General features: G+C 36.9%; 1 protein-coding gene across 4 annotated transcripts in view; it reads left to right on the forward strand.

The window, feature by feature from the left end:
• Nucleotides 1–20,469, forward strand: part of LOC136037692 (transcription initiation factor IIB-like) — a 43,268-nt gene extending 22,799 nt beyond the window's left edge. Inside the window, exons 5-7 of one of the 4 annotated variants that reach the window (XM_065720447.1) lie at nt 9,183–9,296; nt 14,298–14,333; nt 20,226–20,326. In XM_065720447.1, coding sequence (XP_065576519.1) covers nt 9,183–9,296; nt 14,298–14,327 — 144 coding nt within the window. In that variant the 3' untranslated portion in view covers nt 14,328–14,333; nt 20,226–20,326. Of the gene's footprint in view, nt 1–9,182; nt 9,297–13,299; nt 14,226–14,294; nt 14,334–20,225 lie in introns of those variants that run through there. The other 3 variants (XM_065720448.1, XM_065720445.1, XM_065720446.1) reach the window with 3 other exon arrangements.
• The last annotated feature ends 3,205 nt before the right edge of the window (nt 20,470–23,674 follow it).

Below are 23,674 nucleotides of genomic sequence, written 5' to 3' on the forward strand. Positions count from 1 at the left end.
TCCCTTGCGGGGCACAGCAGGTTATTTTCTCCACTTTGAGTTACAGTCCTCTTCGTGTAAAGTAAATACTTTTTGCTGTCTTTCAGACAGAAAATCGAGTACAATAGCTAGTGTTTGGCGTTTAGCACCCATTCGTTTCAGTTATAGACAGGTCACTAGATGTGATAGGAGATCAAAGGCTTTGTGAAAGTCGATGGCTACTAGGTTGATAAAACAGCCTTGCTATTCAAGCCATTTCAGGATCTGATCGTACATTCTGACTAGGTATATAGACGTCCCACATTTTGGGAGTCCGCCATCTTGATATTTGTCGATAGTCTCTCTTACTTGCTCTAGTAGCCGCCGCAATATGAACGATTGGAGATTGGTCTTAAACCATCACACGACTTGGGCGGGTTCACTTTGAGAATTGCACGGATGGGGGCCTTTTTCACGATCTATTGAAGATCCCGGATGTAAAGAACTGGTTTTTAAGAACCGAGAGTGGCAGGGCTAGGGACAAAGCAAATTCACGTATGAGCTTTGCAGGGATTTTACCTGGGAAAGGAGATGCGTTTGTCTTCACTTTCCTGTGAATACACCTCATTTCACCTCAAATTCACTCAAGATCATTCACTCAAATTCATTTCATTTCAAATTCATTCAAATTCACTCAAATTCATTTCACCTCAAATTCACTGAGTGCCTATTTGCTTTCGTTGGGGCAATCATCAAGAAGCGATGCTGTCTCCTGGGGGCTAACGGCTAGAAAAGTCGTACAAATGGAGGTGAGAAATGCATTAACGTCACTTGACCCCAGTATTCGCCCATTATCTTGAAACTGGTTTTCGAAACATTGCCACTCATCGCTTTGACCAAGCGTTACCACTTTGCAGGCTCAGTGTTGAGCACGGGGTCAACTTCTTCACGACCATACTTGTGTTTCGCGTTTCTGATCATGTTAACTATTACGTTTCTTTTCGTCGCTCCTTGATATCCCTTGCCGCTCGATTAAAGGCGGCTGTGATCACGGATCAGGGCTTCAATAGTGGGAGTAATCCATGGCTTGTCGTATTCACTTTTAGCCATAGTCTTTGTTGGAAATATCACGAGGTACTTGGAGTACAATTTTTAACTGAAAGCGCACACTCTTTGCTCAAGAGAAACATCCACTGAAACCTCTGGGAAGTCATATTCAGCAATCCAGTGGGCATATTTACGGATTGCAGAGTCAGTTATTGGTCTAGTAATGATCCGTGAAATCTTGGTTTTTCTCACAGAAGTCTTGGCTTTGAAAAACAAGGCGTAGTGATCAGGCAAGCTGACTGGTCTAAGTGATGTCAGGGGGTGGTATATGTCCTCTGTGTTGATAAGGATCAGATCAAGGGTACTGCCAGACGAGTGAGTGGGAATGTTCACAATCTGATTAAGAGAAAGACTGGAGGCTAGCCAAGCTTTCTTTGTCTGGTTAAAATCACCAGCAATTATAAAAGCAGGACTGCTATATCGGCTTCTAAGTGTATCAACCGTTGTTTGGAGGTAGAAAACTAGGTCACGCCTGTTTTGTGCTTTCAGGGTAATATACAGATGCCGTTATCACGCATGAAAAACGACGAGACAAGCCCACGATTTTGCACATTACCCATATAACCTCATGATCTGGATTTGTGAGTTCAGGTAGGAGCTTACACGAAATGTCTTTCCACACATAGATTCTTACACCACCGCTGAGCCTGTTGTCACCTCGGCTATTTCGAGTACTTAAAAGTGCATTATATCCAGCAATCCGTCCTGTAGCCTCATCGGGGCTCCAAATTTCCGTCACAGTAGCAGCAGCTATGTTGCTGCTATGGAGAAGTACTTCGAAGTCTTCCATCTTGTTAAAAAGGGATCGATAGTCAGCCGAGACAGAAAGCATAGTGAGCCTATGGGACACTGTTGGCTCAAGAACGGGTGGGCTGTCATGGATGGGGCACATAGGGGTGTTGTCAAATTTCTTCAGACTCGGCATGTTAGGTGTTTTGGATATCTTGATTTTCACTAGGTTCCGCTCAAACACTTGATTTTGACGAAGGACAAATGTCACTTGTACCGAAATAGCGCACCCCGCGCGCCTTCTCCTTTCATTTTTCCCTGCCCGTTATCTAAGTCTCCTTTGTTTCAGTTTGTTTCCACTGGTGGAAGATGCGCCATCGGTGACTTCTCGCAGTAAGTGCAATGTACTTAGCGTAGTCCAAATAGATGTCGCCAAAAAGGTAGAAAGGAACCGCAACTTTATTAAATCAGGTTTTTGGCACAGCGACGGCTTCAACAGGAGTGATTCTGCTACTCAAAAATAGAGCGAAAAAAGCTGCGTAAGTCAATATGATTTTCACCATGAAGAACCGACTTTCGCGTACAAATATAAAGCTAAACTTTGGTAAAATGTTTTGCTAGCCGGATTGCGCAAGTGACATCCACCAATCCACAATTTGTTAATTAGATAAAGCAGTATTTCTTAGACCACTATTTTTCTCTCGGAGGTGCCGGTTTCTTTTTCGTATTTTGGCTTTAATCTTATTTATTTCGGCTTCAAAGAGATTCTGTGCTGAAACTTTGCTTTTCATCTTCTTGTTTCCAATCGCAGTTACTATTAGCCAAACTACACCTGGTTTTGCGGTCAAGGCAGCCATGTTGAATTATATTATTACTCCTTGCTAAGTTAATACCCTTTCGAAATAATCCTCTTGTTTTTTTCTGGCAGATTGGTATAAAGTAAATCAATGGCGAGAACGATCATCTTCGGTAAAAAAAAACCCAACCAGATCTTTATGAAACTAGTGCTGGTATCTAACTTTGATAATAGATGCTGGCATCTAGCTTTCTATAAGCAACAATAATAGATTGTGCATTGATTGACCTGAACTTGTAGCCTCTAACCAGAGACCAAAGATATTTAATTCACATGTCCAAGTGAAAATTTTTTGTTAATCAATAAATTTCCTTCCGAAAATGTTTTTGTGATTGTTGCCTATAAAAAGCAAGCTTATTCAGATGATCTTCGTACAATAAATCCAAAAGAATAAAATATAACATATGAAACAGTCATAAGTTTTCTTTTGATTACATGTTATTTCCAACCCATGATTATTTATTAAATATTGCTTAATAAAAATTAATCGATCGTTTAGTAAACATAGCAAAATTGTCTTCAATGTGCATCACCATCATCACAAACTGCTTTGAGGCATGATTATCTACCCTTCCTCTTGTTTAATAAAAAACGATATCATATCTTTATCTTAAGGGGTTGACTGTGTATTTTAAATTGTATCTGGGTTTTGTCTTTGATGTTAATCCTTGTCTTATGAAGCTCCCTTGTGGCGTGCAAACTTGTAATTGAAAGCTGTCTGAATTTTTTGGGCTCAGTGGATTTGCCCAAGAATAATTGAAAACTATGAAATTAAATTGCAACCTAGCCAGGTCGTGGCAATCCTCTGAAGTGCTTTCAAGAAAGACAGAGGTTGAAGACCGAGGGTAATTTCTAGCTAAATATTCAGTAAGGAGGGGAATATACCAGACGTCTTGGATTAATTTGGAACAAGATTATAATTTTTCGATCTTTCAATTCTTCGAAGACGAAGGCGTTTTCAGCGTAGAGAAAAAAAAAGAAAAAAAAGTGATAGATAAAGAAAAAATAACACAACTAGAACCTAAAACTGAAATAATAAAAAAAAATCTATAGAACTAAAACAGCCTAACTAATATATACACAATTAATACTCACATATACAGTTCACCAGGTAATTCCATGAAACCGCAAATTCTTTGTATTTTAGTAAACCACAATTTAGTTCTTTGTTTTGTCATGGCTGGCCAGTTAGGCTCTAGAATTTTCTCAAACCGAAATTCCTAAATTACAATGAAAAATTTGCCTTAAAACAAGAATATCAAGAAAACAAGAGAAGTGATAGAAGAATATCAAGAAATAAATAGAAATTTATTTTTTGGTCGTAGTCGTATAAATGCAGATGAAAATTGCATAAAAGCAAAGTGTAATCAAGTTTGGGTGTGGTGCTTCCTTTGAGGTTTTCTCAGAAAATACGAATATTGCACCCCAATAATAGTTTTATGGAATAACCTGTCAGGAGGAGAGCATGCCAGAAGTCCTTGATTTTGCTGGACCAGGATAATACTGTAGACATTTATTTTTCTCTACAGTTTTGTATAAGGTTAATGAAAATTGTCACAAAAGCACATGGTAGCCAAACTATGGTATGGTAGTCTCTTGACGTTTTCTCGGGAAATAAAAAGGTCGCACCCCAAGAGTAATTTTATCAATAATTCAAGTGAAAATTACATAAAAATACACGGCAGCATGATAGGTTGTCCTGTTTCTTTTGACGTTGTCTCAGGAAATAGAAAGACTGCACCCAAAAAATCATTTTACTAAATAATCTTTGACAAGGGGAGCTCGCCTGCCAAATTAACGTGGAACGAAACAACGAGAATTATCCTTATTTCTCGAAGACAACTAAAACTAAAGCTGTGGGTGGATTGGAGGTGGAGGTTTGGCAGTGTCTTAACTTGGATGGGTAAATGGCATAACATATTTGTTGTAGAAGTAGATACCAATTAAACACATCTAGAATAAGATGGGAAATTAAGAAAAAAATTTAAAGAAAGTGTAACTTTATGGGAGGAAGTAGAGTGAAACGTTGAACAGATTGGGGGAGGTGGAGTGCGCACATCTGTGCTGGTCTCATGGGGATTAGTGACGCAAAGAGTTGTTTGTAGTAGTAGCAGTTTGGAAGTAGAAACATTGGCTGTTGTACATTCGTCCATTTTTTGGCTTAGAACTACCATGGTACTTTTCACAGCAAGTGCCATGTACCATGTCATCTTGATCCTAGCATCCTCAGTAAGCATACGCTTAACTAGAAACTTGTAGGAATACAAGTTTAAGGTTATTGTTTATAATGAACCGGAGGCAGTTATAGGCGGGAGGGAGCACTTGCCCCAGGTGAAGGTATTTTAGGGGCGCAAAATTTCAAATATATAATCTAATGGTTATAATATTTTTGTAATTTTTGAAATTTTAATTTTATTAAAATGAAGTAGAGGGCGTCGTTGGCAGTAAATGTAAACGAAGAGAATATGATTTTTTTTTTATTTTTCCCATATCTTCATCACCATTCCTAAAGAGATGATTAATACGCGATAATTAATACTTTTGTAGAGGCCAAAGAAAGAAAAGTTAGATTTAAATGAATGGAAAGTATGTTAATATATGAAATTTAGCCTGCAAATTTTTAGGAAATGAGGGGGGGAAGTTAACCAATATTTTGCCCCTTCTCTTTTAAGGATCAGTAGAAATATATGGAGCAGTAGGAGGAGATGCGAATGCTCGGCATGGGCATTTAAAGTTTTTCTTATCATACGTTTGTGGTTTCTACAAGTAGCCATTATTATATTCAGTTGCGTGTCTATTTTAAAAGTCGTGACCAATAGCATTAGTTGCAGCAACAATCTTACACAAGTGATATTTGGTTGTCAATGGGTCTTGGTGTTCTACAGCGTTTTTTTTATTATTATTATTTAAACAGAAAGAAATTCAAAAATATCAAGTCATTTTTCATAATGTATCCCCAAAGACACCTGCTGATGCTGAAAAGGGGGCAAATGTAATTTCTGCCTCACTTTGAGCAAGATGAATTACATCGAAAGAAGATCCCCCGAGAAGTGAAATAGAAGCAAGAGAAGTGCGAGTACAAGAAAAATTTGATTATTCAAAGGGCAAACAAACAAGGGCAAGTGCAAACTACCTAAGGGAAAGATCTGCTTTAGGTGTAGTATCGAAAGTAGTTAGGTTTGATTCATCAGTAACTGCTTATGAGCGAAAAAGGAGGAACTGCAATCTGGACTCTTCTAGCTACATATAAGTTCTTTAAACACAAAATTTGTTAGCAACTTCAGTTGTTTTTTTGTCAAAATATTGCTAAAAATTTATCTGGTTGGAATGCAACACGAGGAAGGCGAGTTCTACTTTTTTGTGTATTGGCACATCATTGAGGAAGGAGTTCGTGACCAATGATAAAAAAAATTGTGAAAATAAGGTAGAGCAATAGGAAGAAAGGCTAAAAAAAACCATGCAGAATCTTCACTCTATCTTGAAAATATTTCTTATCAAAAGTCTGTAAAAAAAATATCTAAAAAAAACATGATCTGAAAAAAAGTAAGGAGTTCCAGTAAGGAAGGAGTTCGTGACCAATGACAAAAAAAATTGTGAAAATAAGGTAGAGCAATAGGAAGAAAGGCTAAATAAAACCATGTAGAATCTTCCCTCTATCTTGAAAATATTTCTTACCAAAAGTCTGTATAAAATATGCCTAAAAAAATAAAATCTGAAAAAAAGTCTCCAAAGTGTGTTTCTTATCAAAAGTCTGTAAAACTGGGTATGTCTACCTGCTTGATCTAGAACAACAAGAGCAAAATATTAATGAAAATAGAGATTGTAGATTCAAAACCGACCTTTAAACGTTAGGATTTGCCTGTAAGAGGTCATCAAGAGGACTTCTCATCCAAGAATAAGGACAATTTCTTGTAAATAAGTGAATTTTTTGTGAAATACAACAATAATTTTGGCACGCACTTTGAAAAAAATTGAATTATTGCAGTCCAGATACCCAAATGAGAACATCGATGTGATAGTATGCCTAACTAAAGAGAAAATTGTGAACTTCCCTGCAGAGTGCATCTTTCATTAAATCGCTTGATAACTTCCAAAGTTCTTCAACTTCACTAAAAAACTTATAAATTCTAAATCGGATTACTAAAAATTGAGATCATGCTGCGACTTTTCATCAGCTGGTCGGTTGCCCCGGCCTGCCCCCCTTAGCACGAATCTTTAGCTACGCCAATGTTGGGAAGTATACAGACTCTTTTCATGGGGAGAGGGGGGATTTTAGAGTACATTTTCAGCTTTAGTAGAATCAAGCTCAAAGTAAAGTATGAGAAGTTGTCAGAAGCTTGTATAATTAGTTCATTTATTTTTATGTTAATTAAAGATCTCTGGTGCTTTCAGAACGAAAATAGCCTTTCCTATTAAAAAGTACGATTGCCACAATAAGAGAGGGTCCATCATCCTCACCTGGTACGTATGCAGGGGGGGGGGCTTCGGGCCCGGGCCCCTCTGAAATTTTGTTAAATGTTTAATTTTCCCATGGTTTCTTGGGATTTCTGGCGAAAATAGGACATTTATTAAGAATCTAGATGCATGTGTGAAGCCTTTTTTGGAGAATTTTACAGCATACAATTATCCGGTCAAGTCACTGCCCAATTATTAATCCATTTTTTGTCTAACTTTTTACCCTCTTTGAAGTAATTAGCAATTGTACTGTTATTTTTTTTTTTTGGTAAAGAGAGTTTGCTTTCCACAGCAAAATAGTATTATCCTTGCTATCAGGGCGTTTATCCCCCCTTTTCAGGATAAAGTACAGCTTTTAATGGATGAATTTTGGAAACTATCATTTTTCAATAAAATCTACGTTTTTGCAATAGAAGAACTACCCCTCGCAGCACCCATATTGCACTGTTAACCCTAAAATTTCCCTTTCAGTGGGGTATAATAGATTAATCACTGGTTCTAAATCGCTATGAACATAACCTGAGCATAAAACGTACTTTTGAGATTTCGATCGTCTTTCCCCCACCCGCTACAATACTACAGATTAAAGTTAATCTGTATTTTCCGATATACGTGCTTTTTCCATTACTAAATAAAAAAAGTGCTACTTTATATCTGGTGTTTCGACGGTTTTGGCCCCCCCCGAAAAAAAATTCCTGCGTACGTGCCTGATCCTCACCCATATTGGATGCTTGAAAATCCTTGTGTGTTTCAGCTTCAAAATTAAGTGTAACACGTCACGGTCCATGCCAAACTTTGCCTTAAATCATACAGTTTAAAAATAATTGCATTTGTCGCTTTAAACAAGAGGTAACATACCTATCTTTTCGCTTCCGAGTAGGAGGTGGGAGGATTGGTGACTGTTGAAAAGGCCACTGGTCCCTCAGTCACGTAGATAAAAAATTATTGCATGAATTTAGTTCAAATTGGGCGTAACATCCTTGCCTTTCTGCTTAAGGGTTTGCTGTAGAATGGCCGGGCATTTGGGGGAAGGGGGTCGGTGGTGGGGACACAGCCCAACTTTAGACATATTGAAAATTTTGCGCAGTTCTGGATTAAAAAGATGTATCATACCTACTTTTTTGCCACAATGCTGAAATGGAAGTGGGGTTGTGATGAGTTGTTCCAGGGACTAGTTTTACCTCTAACTTGATTGTGCTATGAACTAGGGCTCAACGTGTTTTTGAGCACCATCACTAGCCAGTTTTTCTTGGTTTATACTACGGAGAAGAGTAGCTAACCCTTCGGGAATTTGTTTGGACGGTGTACCTCGTGAATAAATTTCCGGAAAAAAAAGCTGGTGACCATCATTTTGACTTTTCGCCTTGGTGTAATTTTCCAATTTCACAATCGATTTGTTGTCCATAGTGAGCCCAGAGGTTTCCTGTTTCTGGTCGACTAAACCTAAATAAAGACTACAAAAATGTAAAAAAGAAGATTTCAGTTGTATCATTCAGAGACTTAACTTCCTAACGACTAACACATATCACTTTGAGCCAAATACTGTCAGAATGTTTATCCGATACTATGGAAAGCTATGCGTGTGCTTAGGGTGCGGTATTGAGTACTGGAGGGGATACTTACCCTTCATTTATGTTCCCCCCTCCAAAACAGGGCTCTAGAAATTTTTCTTTTTTGGTTCAATGAGCCGTATCCTATGCTTTTTGCAATCATCCTTTCCGCACGAAGCGGTAAAAAAAAAAACTCATGTGAAAAAGAAGAGAATTTTGAATGTTTACATGCCATCTAAACATTCGAACCATCTTGTTGACGAATTGATTGAATTTACGGAAGCTGGAAGCTGGAACAAATGAAGATTTCTCTGAATTTTGTTTTTGAAATTTACCCATGTGAAACCTAATTAATTAGCTAAGAAAATTTCGTTGTAATCATCCAAATATCTTGTTCTATTTCCCTTCCTCCCTAAGCATACCTTTGTGTAAAATTTCTTTTGACTTTTTGGCTTTTGTTGCTTTAAGATCTCAGGAGAAGAATTTTCTATTAAAGTGAACAATTACTTTATTTTCAATTTCTCTAGATGAGTAGCTCCGATCGAACTTTAATGAACGCTGTGAGAGAGATTTCAACAATGGCTGATAGAATCAATTTACCGAGGACGATTGTGGATCGAGCTAATAGCCTTTTCAAAGAGGTAAATCAACTTGTTATTCAGAAAAAAATGTCGTATGTCCCTATATTTTCGGAAATTGGAACGCTCAGATGCTAACTTGATAGATAAAGTCCTTAGAACAAATTATAGAGAAATTTCGTAAAAGACAAATTGCTGTTGCTGTCTATTAGCAAATAAGTTATATCATAAACCCAAAGAATATTGAAAGATATGAAAATCTTTAAATTGACTGATATATGTATAAAGTATATAATATATTAAAATATAAATATATAAAAAACGTAAGAAAATTTTACTTGTTTCAGAAATAGGGTGGATCCTCTCCCGAAAAACAAGAGCAATCTTGGTGATAGTCAGGTTATGATAGTCAGCAGCCATGTGCGTAGCAGCCAGATCTAGGGTTGGATTTTCAATTGATATCAGTATGGATTTTTTTGCAATGAAAATAATTATGGTTGGTGATTATAGAATGAAAAATCAATATATTTATTACATTTAAAAAGTTAACAATAAACTTTCTTGCAATAAACTATAATCTGCAGCATCAGAAAAAATTATAAAAAAGTAAAGCACAAAAAAGCGGAGACAACTAAACAGGGTTAATCCAGCAATACAATTAAAATATGTTTTAATTTCAACATGGAAGGGCATGCGAAACCATAGGATGGGTGGCTCCCAACCCTCTATTGCACCTCCAGACTGATGGGCCCTGAAAAGGAGATCAGCACCACCAGTAGAGACTATGAACTTCACTACCGTACTATTTAACTTTCGTTTAATTGAAATAGCGAATGTTGAAAACCCCTAACTGCAGGTTTACCGTTCCCTTGAACGATTTGCAAAATCACATTTTTGCATGGACAGCATTAATGTATCCTTTTAATTTTCACCCTCCCCCCTCCAATTTACCTCAACGACCTTCTACTTACCGATGGATAAACTACTGTCTTATTTCCATCCGATGAACATAGAAAATATTGGTAAAATTCCAGTGCGTCTTTGGCAACCAGGCAACTATCATCTACGACGATTATTCCGGTAAAATGATCTCAATAAAGTTGACTTAGATGGAATTTGCGGAATGAGAGGGAAAATGGATGGCTTTTATTAACCCTTTATAGCAACAGAGACCTGAATTGCGTTGTCAAATGGCCTGTTTCAGACATAAGTTATGCCATTCTTATACCTATTCTGCATTGGCTACATTAGCCTATCACGCTGGATTAGTTAAGATCCTTACGGATTTAAACTAGATTCTGATTGGAGGATTATTTTTGTAGGCAATTCACAGACCATTTTTACATTGTTAAGTTATTATTGTAATTGTTTATATCTATGGACTCGCCAAGATAAGTCAAGGCTTAGGCCACAATGACCCATTGCCTCCATACATTCTTACGTTAAGTAGCGTACTTCATGGAATGTTCGACATTGAATGGATTTTTACCCTGGGTTAAAACGGAAGTAAAAATCTTACGGTTAAAACGGAAGTAAAAATCTTACGGTGCTAAACCGTAAGATTTTAGTTTTTGTGTGTATATTAATTTCTTGTTTTTTTTTTTTTTTTTTTTAGTTTGATTTGTTTTTGTTGTAGAGTTATGTCTAATGACGGCTCATATTATTTTTTTTTCAAAAAATATATACTTTTCTGAAATATATATATATATATATATATATATATATATATATATATATATATATATATATATATATATATATGTATATATATATATATATATATATATATATATATATATATATATATATATATATATATATATATATATATATATATATATATATATATATATATATATACAGTATACTTTGCTTTTATGGATATGTTACTGACTTTTCAGAGTACTCTTTTCGCTAACGTTAGCCATTTCTACGCAGCCTTTTTTCTGTATCTATTAACTGAATTTCTTAATATTGTTATTAAGATTTTTATTATCGGATCATGTGAGTGCCTGGGGGCAAAAGGGTGGTGTGCTGAATTCTGACCGTTTTTGTCACCTAAAATAGGAATAAAATCCCAGCATCTTGGGGTGAATGGGCTGTCCCTTAACATTCGACAACCGCTTGATTTATTCGATGGGGCCTGGTAATAAAAAGTAAAAACAATAAATGGGAAATAAATAGGTTTTTTACTAAGTCAACATTTTGCCTCCAATATGATATGCCACTACCTCTGCTACCACTGACAGGTCATCCCAGCACCAAGCCGCCTGATTCCACTGATATCACCATTTTTCACGATAAATTTAATCAGTTAGCTAATGTTTTTATTTAAAATACTCGCAACATCTGCATAATCCAAGTCTGATAAATGTCTAATTTCTCTTGCAATGAAGGATCCTTCCTATTGCCGTTGCTTCGTTCTTCAGGACAAACTCCGTGAAAATAATTCGGAAAAACAGGGATAAAATACAACCTTGCCAACCTTGTACCACCTGTGCCTCTCACTCAGACTATCAACTGTCTTCGCTTTTTCTTCAATTAGCCATGGATTGATACCAACTTGAATTTCATTCAAATTGAATTCTGATCCAACGCTGAACCAAGACCACCTAATCTTGCTTCCTACCCTAACCTTGAGAGTATTATTCGCTTACATAGCACTAATAACCTTAATACCTTGTGCGACATTTATACGATATATGGGATATTTTTCCATTATACAATATATCGGAATAAGGCTTTCCTATTTTTTTGGTTAAACAACTATTCATAGTATATTCTACTATTCTACTATTCATAATATTCAACTATTCATACTATTCATAGTATATGAAAATGACTACTAAAGGGTTCAAACGACTCAGACAATTCCGAATCATCAATCTAAGAGCGATCTCGCGATCATCTGCGAATCCTCTTCCTTTTTTATAGCCACACTGTTTTTCGCTTAAAATTTATCTTCAGTGACTCGTAATCTAATCAATTTCATCATACTAAGTAAAATATCTCCTACAGAAATCAAGCCATCTCTTTAATTACTACTTTGATTCTGATCCATATTTCTGGAGAAATTCAATGAACATCCATGATGAATATATACTAGGTACTTCTCTCTTATCAAATTAACTACCACTACTACTAGCGACTCACTGCTGCACAAAGCCACCTGAGGCCAACACAGTTACGCACACTCCACCTTTATCACAATACTTCTCCTCCATAACTATTCAAGTTGGCAGTTTAAATCGCTACATTAAGGAAAAATTCATTTACCATACTATTAGTACCTGCAGCCTTATTCTTTATCAGTTCTTTAAATACCGTATCTAACTCTTCCCGAATAAAAAAAAATCCTTCTTTTTCGCTTGTGATTTTTTCATTTTTGGTTACTATGGGCTAGGGTTTTAATGTTCTTTGTCATTAAGTATGTGTCACTAGAATCCTGCTATTAACACCAACCACACTACTCTAATTTCAATCTAAGCGTAGCCTCAGTCACTGGTTTGACTGCCTTATATCGTCCAGTAGGCTCTACTACAAATATGTTCCAATTCCGATTCGCGGCTACAATGAAAGACAAATTTTTTCTATAATTTGGCTATAATTTAGCATTACGCACTAGTTTGACTACCGTACCAATATGCTCTACTACAAATATATTCTAATTCCATTTTTTGGCTATAATGAAAGCCAAATTTAGAAGTATAATTTAGATATAATATGTAATAATAATAAATAATAATAATTTATTTATAACCCACAAAGTACATTATACTGTGGAGTAAACACACAAAAAAAGAAAAAACAAGACAAAAAACATAACAACATAAATAACATAGCAGCATAACAACATACAACATAAGTAAATTACCTCAATTCAAAAAATGGCCAAAGAGGCCATTCAAAAAATGGCAAAAGAAAATGCCTTCCCAGTGTGCAAATCTATAGCCCAAATTATATTATTATATAAACTAAAGGTTATATGATGGCTATATTTCATTAAGATTAATACTATTTCACTTCTTGGGTGTGTTTTGTTTAATTAACAAGTATCCCCTTCCAGTTCAACATGAAGAACTCTTTGCATTCGCCGACGACACCACCCTGGGGGCTGCAGCACCTGATGAATCATCTCTTATCCTCAAGCTACAATTGATGGCAGAAAATATATATCGTTGGTTTGATGCAAATTTGTTAGCTTTGAATGTAAAAAAAATCGTTTCTTCTTATATTCTCCCGCATAAGCAAAAGCTGCCCTACAGTGACAGAGCTTAAAACATCTAAGGGATCCATATCCCGCCCAGCTGACCGGTTTATTCGATTCCTTGGGATACTTCTGGATGAAAATCTATCTTTCAAACGGCATACTGAGTCAATGAGATTAAAGGTTTCTCGAGGCCTTGGAATTATTCGGAAGCTGAAGCGAGTCTTTCCTTTCTTTATCCTTCGTCTATTATATTTCTCTCTTATTTACCCTTATTTTTGCTACTGCTCGTCAGTGTGGATGTCAACATTTCCATCTGTACTTACACCTTTACATAATCTCCAACTGAAAGCAGCAAAAGTTCTTCAGTCTACCACCCAAATTTCTGTTGAACTTCTGAAGATTAAAGATATTCATACATTACACCTCTCTTTCATTGCATTTCAGTATTTCCGTGGAGACCTTCCATCAAGTTTTTCCGGGCTTTTTGAAATTGTTCGAAATGTCAGTCCTTATGAAACTAGAAACAAGGATGATGTGCTGGTGCCATCCACCCCTGCAGTGCGCTCGGACTTTGGTCTGATAGTTGCTGTCGGACGTGCCTGGAATTCCATTCCTGTTGGGATTCAACGGTCCTGTACCATAGGATCCTTCAAGAAACGGTTGAAGAATTTTTTAATAAAAAAAAAAAATAAATTATACTATTGATCAGTTATTTATATTGTTTAGTTATTAAGATTTAATTTATTTAATTAATTATTTAGATTGAATTTAATTATTTAGATTTGGGTGGTGTGAGTGTTGGATCCTCGATGAATATATATATATTTTTATTTTTATTTATTTTTTGTAAGTAGGTGGTGCGGAGACCGGTTGTACTCGGGTGAGGATTGGTGAGTAGACTCTAAATATATTTTAAGTGTGAATGTATTTAATAGTTATTTAGGTTTTGAATTTGGGTCACCGTACATGAATAATTAAACGAAATTTGCATATTAATTTACTTTTTTTAAAACTAATAATAAAATTATTATAGCCTTCTTTTTTTTCAGTTGTTTAAGAATTACTCCCGAATCACAAAGGCTATTTAATAAGAATAATAACCTTTTTTAAAGGTTAAAAAAGAAACTTTAGCTTAAGAGCGAGCTACTGAGGAGAGGCAACCCATCTCATATACGTAATATTTTTTGTTCGTTTTAAATTTTAATGTTGCTTCTTACTTTCAGTTGAAAAAAACTTTTTTTATGGCACTTGGTATTAACCAAGTGATTCGGAAAAAATAGAAAAAATGAAGTATTTTTAACTTACAAACAGGGGATGGGATCTTAGGGAAATTTGATGTTTGGAAGGATATCATGTCTCAGAGCTCTTATTTTAAATCCGGACCAGATCCGGTGACATTGGGGGGAGTTGGGGGGAACCTAAAATCTTGGAAAACGCTTAGAATGGAGGGATCAGGATGAAACTTGGTGGGGAAAATATGCAGAAGTTCTAGATACGTGATTGACATAACCGGAATGGATCCACTCTGTTTGGGGGAGTTGGCAGGGGGGGGGAGGGTAATTCTGAAAATTAGAAAAAATGAGGTATTTTTAACTTACGAATGAGTGATCGGATTTTAATGAAATTTGAAGTTTGGAATAATATCTTGTCTCAGAGTTCTTATTTTAAATCCCGCCTGGATCCGGTGACATTGGGGGGAATTGAAGGGGGGAACCTAAAATCTCGGAAAACGCTTAGAGTGGAGGGATCGGGATGAAACTTGTTGGGAAAAATAAGCACAAGTCCAAGATACGGGATTAAAATAACCGGAACGGATCTGCTCTCTTTGGGGGATAGGAGGGGGAGGGTTAATTCTAAAACTTTTTAGAAAAAGTGAGGTAATTTTGACTTACGAAAGAGTGATAAATCTTAATGAAATTTAATATCTAGAAGGACCTCGAAACTCGGATCTCTTATTTTTAATCCCGACCGTATTCAGTGTCATTAAGGGGGGGGGGACTGGAAATCTTGGAAAACGCTTAAAGCGGATATATCAGGATGAAACTTGGTGGAAATAATAAGCACAAGTCCAAGATAGGTGACTGACATAACCGGACCATATCCACTATCTTTGGTGGAGGAGAGGGGGGGGGGTAATTTGGAAAAACTAGAAAAAATAAGGTATTTGTAACTTACGAGCGGGTAATCGGATTTTAATGAAATTTGATTTTTACAAGGATCTTTTGCTTTATAGCTCTTATTTTAAATTCAGACTAGATTCCCTAAAATTGGGGGGGGGGGGTTGGAGGGGGAAACCAGAATTCTTGGAAATAGTGAAAAGCGAGGAATCGTACGAATGGGTGATTGGATCTTAATGAAACTTGATATATAGAAGAATCTTATGTCTCAGGTGCTTCATTTTCAATTCGAATCGGATCTGGGGACATAGAGGGTTGAAGGAGGAAACAGAAATCTTGGAAACCGGAAATCTGGGAAAAACTTTAGAGTGAAGGACCGGATGACCGGATCTTAATGAAACTTGATTTTTAGAAGGAACTCATGTCTCAGAGCTCTTATTTCAAATCCCGACCAGATCTCTTGACATTGGGGGGAGTTGGAGGGGAAAAACAGAAATCTTGATAAACACTTATAAATTTTGTAGATACATGATTGACGTAACCGGACTGGAGGATTTGTTAGGACGATGAAAATTGGTAGATGTGTCAGGGAGCTGCACAAATTGACTTGATAAAGTCGTTTTCTCCGATTCGACCATCCAAGGGCTGAAGGGAGGGGGAAAATTCGAAAAATTGAGGTATTTTTAACTTACGAGTGGGTGAATGGATCTTAATGAATTTTGATATTTAGAAGGGCCTCGTGACTCAGAGCTCTTATTTTGAATTCCGACCGGCATTAAGCCTCTGATTCTCCTTTTAAAGCAATCTACTGATTCTTAGTATTTTGCTAGAGCTCATACCATATGAGCTCTTGGCTTATGGCTCTTCCGACCTCGTCACAAATGCATTATGAGCTCTTAGCTCTTGTTTTATTGCTGATTATTTTTTAAATAATGTCGACAAATCCAGCTCCCCCTCCAAGGGAAATTCCCTTCCCCCTTGAGATATTTCTCTTTGGAAAGATTCTCCCACGTAACTTAAATTAGCGATATTGCGGAACTAATTTTGTAAGGCATAGTAACAAAACGGCCAAAGAGGTCGAAACTATTTTTATGAAACGAGTCACAAGCTGAGCAATTCTCAAATGACTGAAAAAAAATGAAAGAAAAGATCTTTAAAAGATGTACGTAATAATTCATGTTCGTTTTAAGTTTTAATGTTATTCCTTACTTTCAGTTGGAAAAAAACTTGTTTTATTTTTATTATTTAATAACAATCATAAGCCGAAGTCATACAATATCTTTGGTTTACCATCACATTAAAATCATAGTTATGAAGTTGCTTGAGGTAAAATTAAATAATAAGATTGGCCGGAAGATAACACAAACAAATTGTTGCTTATATCGGCTATTATTTTACAAAATTTGAACTTTAGCGTAAAGAGCGAAGTATTGACGAAGGGGCGAGCTTCCTCATATACGTAATATAAGGTGGTTCCCCCTCGTCGATGCCTCGCTCCTTACGCTAAAGTTCGAATTTTGTTCCAATTCTTTAAGAATGATCCCTGATTCACAAAGGCCGTTTAATTAGAATAAATAGCTCTTTTGAAACTACTAAAAATACTTTACGTATTTTTAGAGGGGACGAACCCCCGTCGTATACGTAATAATTTCTGTTCGTTTTAAGTTTCAATGTTCCTCTATATTTTCTGTTGAAAAAACTGTTTTTTTTTATTTAATTTCTGATCGTTTTAGAATAAAGCTGGGATATTCAGCGCCCCCTTTATATAAATTATCTTCCTTTCATGAAAAATTCTTCCATGGAAAGATCCTCCCTGGTAACCCAATCACCCCTGAAAACATCTGTATACTTATCAATTACCAATGCTGTATTCTCTGCAGGCCAAAGAGCCTTATGGAGAATAGTAAAATGTAATATTGTATGTGTATTTCATGATAAATAAATCTTATCTTATCTTAAACAATGGGCAAAGTTCATAACTTGCAGCCCTTCCTCCGGGGACTGCGGGGGATTAAGTCATCCTCAAAGACTAGTTATTCGATATTTTGATTATGCTGCACAAAAAGGCTATCTCAAAATTTTGAGTCGGTGACTTCACGAAAAATGAGCGTGGGAGGGAGCCTAGTTGCCATCCAGTTTTCGGTCACTTTAAAAGGGCACTAGAACTTTGAATTTCCGTTCGAATGAGCCCTCCTGCAAAATATTAGGACGACTGGGTCGATACGATCACCCCCGGAAAAAAAAACAACAAACAAATAAACACGCATCTGTGATCTTTCTTCTGGAAAACAATACAAAATTCCACGTTTGTGCAGATAAGAGCTTAAAATCTATATAGTAGGGTTCTCTGATACGCTGAATCTGATGGTGTAATTTTCATTAAGATTCTACAACTTAGGACGTATTTTCCACTTTTTTCGAAAATAAAGGCAAATATTCTCAGGCCCGTAACTTTTTATGGGTAGGACTAAACTTGATTTAAAATCAGCATAAAAATTCGATTCTTTTGATGTGTCTATTGTTATCAAAATTCCGTTTTTATGTTGCTTGGTATTAACCAAGTGACATATAGCAATCATAAATTCTGTCGGTCTGTCGGTCCTGTTTTTACTAATTTAGGCACTTCCAGGTAAGCTAGGACGATGAAATTTGGCAGGCGTATCAGGGAGCGGACCAGATTAAATTATAAATAGTCGTTTTCCCGATTTGACCATCTGGGGGAGAGTGGGGGACCCGTTAATTCGGAAAAATGGAAGTATTTTTAACTTACGAACGGTAGAGCAGATCTTAATGAAATTTGATGTTTAGAAGGATATCGTGTCTCATAGCTGTTATTTTAAGTTTCGACCGGATCTGGTGACATTGGGGGTGGGGGAGTTGGGAAGGGGTAACCTAAGATCTTGGGAAACACTTAGAGTATAGGGATCGAGATGAAACTTGGTGGAAAAAATGAGCACAAGTCCTAGATACATGATTGACATAACCGGAACGGATCCGCTCTCTTTGGAGTAGTTGGGGGGGGGGGGGGGTAATTCTGAAAAATTGAAAAAATGAGGTAGTTTTAACTTACGAACAGGCGATCGGATCTCAATGAAATTTGGAAGGATATCGTGTCTCAAAGCTCTTGTTTTAAGTCACGACCTGAGCTGGTGACATTGGAGGGAGTTTGGGGTGGGGGAACCTAAAATGATGGAAAACGCTTAGATTGGAGGGATCTGGACGAAACTTGGTGGGAAAAATAAGCAGAAGTCTTAGATACGTGATTTAAATAATTGGAACGAATCCGCTCTATGGGGGGGGGGGGTAATTCTGAAAAATTAGAAAAATGAGGTATTTTTAACTTACGAACGGGTCATCGGATCTCAGTGAAATTTGATATTTAGAAGGATATCATGTCTCAGAGCTCTTATTTTAAATCTCGACCGGATCTGGTGACATTGGGGGGAGTTGGGAGGGGCAAACCTACAACTGGGAAAACACTTAGAATAGAGAGATTGGGATGAAACTTGGTGGGAAAAATAAGCACAAGTCCTAGTTACATGATTGACATAACCGGAATGGATCCGATCTCTTTGGGGTAGTTGGGGGGGGGGGGGGGTTAATTCTAAAAAATTAGGAAAAATGAGGTATTTTTAACTTACGAACGGGTGATGGGATATTTAGAAGGATATTGTTTCTCAAAGCTTTTATTTTAAATCTCAACCGGATCCAGCGTAATCGGGGGGGGGGGAGTTGGGGGGTACTGGAAATCTTTGAAAATCCTTAAAGCGGTGAGATCAGGATGAAACTGGATGGGAAGAATAAAACCCTGTCTAAGATACGTGACTGACATAACCGGACCGAATATGCTCTCTTTGGTGGAGTTTGGGGGGGGGGGGGGGTAATTTTGAAAATTGAGGTATTTGTAACTTACGAAAGGGTGACCAGATCTTAATGAAATTTTATATTTAGATGTATCTTGTACTTTAAAGCTCTAAGTTTAAATTCTGACCAGATCCTGTGACATTGGGGGGATTGGAGGGGGAAACCGGAATTCTTGGAAAACGTGAAAATTGGGGTATTTTTATCTTACGAATAGGTGATTGGATCTTAATGAAATTTGATATTTAGAAGGAATTCATGTCTCAGTGCTCTTGTTTCAAATCCCGACCAGATCTTTTGACGTTGGGGGGAGTTTGAGGGGGAAATCTTGGAAAACACTTTGAGTGGAGGAATCGGGATGAAGCTTGGTGGATAGAATACGCAAATGTCCTTGATACGTGATTGACGGAACCGTACTGGATTCGTTCTCTTTTTGGGGGAGTTGGGGGGGAGGGGTTCAGTGATTTGGCGGGTTTGGTGCTTCTGGACGTGCTAGGACGATGAAAATTGGTAGGCGTGTCAGGGAGCTGCACAAATTGACTTGATAAAGTCGTTTTCCCAGATTCGACCATCTGGGGGGCCAAAGGAATCTGGGTTATTTCTCTGGCTTAAGGCTCATATCTCTGTCTCTCGTTGGTATGTCCGTAGAAAACGACCCGTACTTCCATTGTGAGCAATCTAAAAAAAAGAAGCTTATAATCCTTCATTATTTCAAAATAGTATTTTCTTTGTGTGATAGCCCTTGCTTGGAAATATGTTTTATGTTAGTGCTTGAAGGGGGATTCTAGTTTGATTTTACTCTAGGTTCATGATGGAAAATCGCTTAAAGGAAGGTCCAACGAATCTATTGCTTCAGCTTGTCTCTACATCGCCTGTCGACAAGAAGGAGTCCCACGGACTTTTAAAGTACGATTTTTATTAATATTATTTGTTCCTCTTTTGGAAAGCGGTAGCGTTGGAATGCCAACAAGGGGCATTCCGACGCTACCTTGGTGTTCTGACGCTACCTTGCACTCAATTATTTGAAGAGCAGCTTTCTAAGATGCTAAAATGATTTAATAGTATATAGCAAAGATTCTGTTTAATAAAATGTGCAAGTGTAATGCGCATAGAGATACAGTAATAAATATTAATAGAGACATGAATTTATGCGTTTCAATTTTGTAGTTTCTTAGACCAGAGAATTTTGGTGGTTGATGCTAAACTAGTTTTACTGATTGCCAAAATTGTATATTGTCAAAGAAGACAAAGTCTGGTCTCGAAGCCCGCTAATCATGAAAAAACAAATTGGGTAGTGAATGTGTGTATTCTCTTATGATAAAAAGCGGTAGCGTCGGAATGCATTCTCTGAAGTTTCTACGACCATGAGGGAAGATTGGGATGAAAAGGGGCCAGCCCTATCCTATATGGAATAAATTCTATTAATTTTGGGGTTTAACGCTACTCTTTGCTTTTATAATAACAACATATACCATAAATATTCTCAGGAATCAAAAGTGATTAAATATAAATTCCTACCTTCCTTGGAACTAATTATGTATTTACCTGAAGGCTCAGTGAGACTTAGGATGCTTTGGCATTAAAAAGAACTGTTTGAGGTATCTCCACCCCTCCTAAATTTATAAGACCACCCTTCCTATAAAAACCTTATATCTTAACTATGGGCAACTTGCATAGCTTACAGTGCTTGCCCCGGGGGCCGAAGGGGGGCTACCAAACCCGTAAACATGGTTATTTGACCTTTGGACTATTTGAAAAAAAAAGTTATCTTAAAATTTTGATTGGATGCTTTTGGGGAACATAGGGGAGGGGGGGGGGGGTAATTATCCGGGTGCAATACGTCTAAACCCCAGTATAATAGATTCTTGCATTGGGTTGTAAACCAAAGATGTATACTATATTCGTCTCTCTATGGGAGAATTTGTTCTATTTACAGTAGCACTATTTAGAACTAGTGCTTACGTTAGACTACTTAGTGCTTACCTAGAACTAGAACTAAGTTTAAAAAATGCTGATATTTTCTTTTTTGATTTTGATTGTTTTTATATAAATAAGGAGTACCAATATAATAAGATTTAACAAGGCAGTTTTGAGAATTTCTTGCACTTTTTCCTAAGATCAGTGAGCTGTAAGATTTGGCACTTTGATGAAGCAAAAAATAAGGCCAACGTACACTACTCTGATATATGTCCTCTTCTAATAGTCCCAGATAAATAGCTGACTGGGGGAGCTTCGATGTCTACTCTCAAATTTTTGATTATCTCGAACATGCGTAGGTTCCCCTATATTGGGATTGCTTTCAGATTTAATGTCTTTACAATTTACCTAACATGTTTTACTTGGTCACCATTGAACATCTGCCACATTTTACTTACCCAACCTCATCCAATCAAATACTTCAAAAGTTGGAACCTCTTCCATAGGTTTCAAAGTAATGCCTACTTTTCTAGTCTAAATTTAACCTCCAAATTCAGAGAGATGTTTTTGCCTTAACTGCTGTCAATAACATATACTCGCTGGTCCATAACTAATCATGAGGACTAATCTTTCATAGAAAGTCGAATGAATACTCAAGGGTTCAGATTTCTCTAGTTGTGCTGCGAACAACCATCAACACCAACTTTATTTGTGGTAACTGTTGAGCTGGGTAACTTAAATACGTTTCATTTCTCGAGGTAAACCTCACTTTCATTTCTACGGAGCCGTTGGTGGCGCATAGAACGTCGAGCAAGCTTCTCCACTCGCCCCGATGCGGTGCCGCAGCAATTACGTCTTCCCATTCAGGCTCTAATGAGGTCTCAGCTATCTTCAGATCTCTATCAGAAGTTCGCCGCAAGGTGTTCTTTGGATGACCTCGCCTTCTTTTGCCGTCTGGTTTCCAATTTCAGCCAAGGAAGGCTGCCTTCTTGGATACGGAGTACATGTCCTAATTGTGCTCATTTCTTCTTCCTTAGAGCAGCAGTAATAAGAGGCTGACTGGTTCTAATGTGGATCGACGTAAAACTTTGGTAATAAATATTTAGTTCTATTTGTTAAAAAAGACCGCATTCAAACCCTTCAAGTGTATATTGAAAATGATTGACTGAATTAAACTTTCAATTTCGGCTATTGTCAGTTGTTGTCAGTTGATTTGTCAGTAGTAAAAAGTAAAGTCAGTTGTGTCAGTTGAGTAGTGTCATTTGAGTTGTCCGGTGTAAAAAGTATATAGTAAAAAGAATTGACTGAATTAAACTTTCAATTTTGGTTATTGTCAGTTGTTGTAAGTTGAATTGTCAGTAGTAAAAAGTTGAGTCATTTGTTTCAGTTGAGTCAGTTGGGTTGTCAGTAGTAAAAAGTGTATAGTAAAAAGGATTGACTGAATTAACTTTCAATTTTGGTTACTGTCAGTTGTTGTCAGTGTAGTTATCAGTCGAGCACAAATAACACTTCACCGCCCTTTTCTGTCTGAGTTATATTGCTGTCTCTATCTCTGTAAATGTAACAGTTGCAAACTGGAACTTGTTTTGTATGGGTTTGTGAACTGGAGAAGAACCTGTCTCAAGTTTGTGAAAAATTTGTTCTATCTCTGAAAGTTAACTTCTTAAGCATCATGTAAAGTTGGACTTCTATGAAACATGGAATTTATCTCTTGGAGACCTAAAATTGAAAATTCTACATCAAAATTCAAAGAATTAGGTCTGGAAAAGTCAGTCTATAATTCAAATTTCCATTATTTTTAGTAAAATCTTAGATTTGGGAAAATTTTAGGAAATTTCATGTTTTTGTAAGTATTGTGCTCAGAAACAGACTAACCAAGTCTATCTGGCATTTCAACTTTATAGGTAGGAGTGGGAATGGAAGAAGTTGCCAGAACTTGACTTTATGGGGGGGGGGGAAGTATAGTCATCATGAGGTGATAGATCGAGGCTATACGATGGAATACTTTGGAAGGTGATGGACAATAAAAAACAAGTTGTACTTTACTAACCGATTAACAAAGTTCCAGAAATTGGAGAAGATTAGGATTTCGGTGGTGGCAGGTGGCACTATTGGACCATCTCAATTAGATTTAGTTGAGGATAGCATATAGAACCTTTGTTGTGTCTATATCAAATTCGGGTCTCATTTGGTACATACAGTAGTTTGTCTCGCTCCACAGACGTGACCCACGGCCACAGCTGCTGCAACGCTGAACGGATCTTTGTATCTGATTGGAGGTCTAGTTCCGTGGTAAATCCAACAGCATCTCCGAATAGTGAAATAGATTATTCCTA

This window comes from Artemia franciscana, chromosome 17, assembly GCF_032884065.1.
Source record: "Artemia franciscana chromosome 17, ASM3288406v1, whole genome shotgun sequence".
Taxonomy (NCBI): Eukaryota; Metazoa; Arthropoda; class Branchiopoda; order Anostraca; family Artemiidae; genus Artemia; species Artemia franciscana.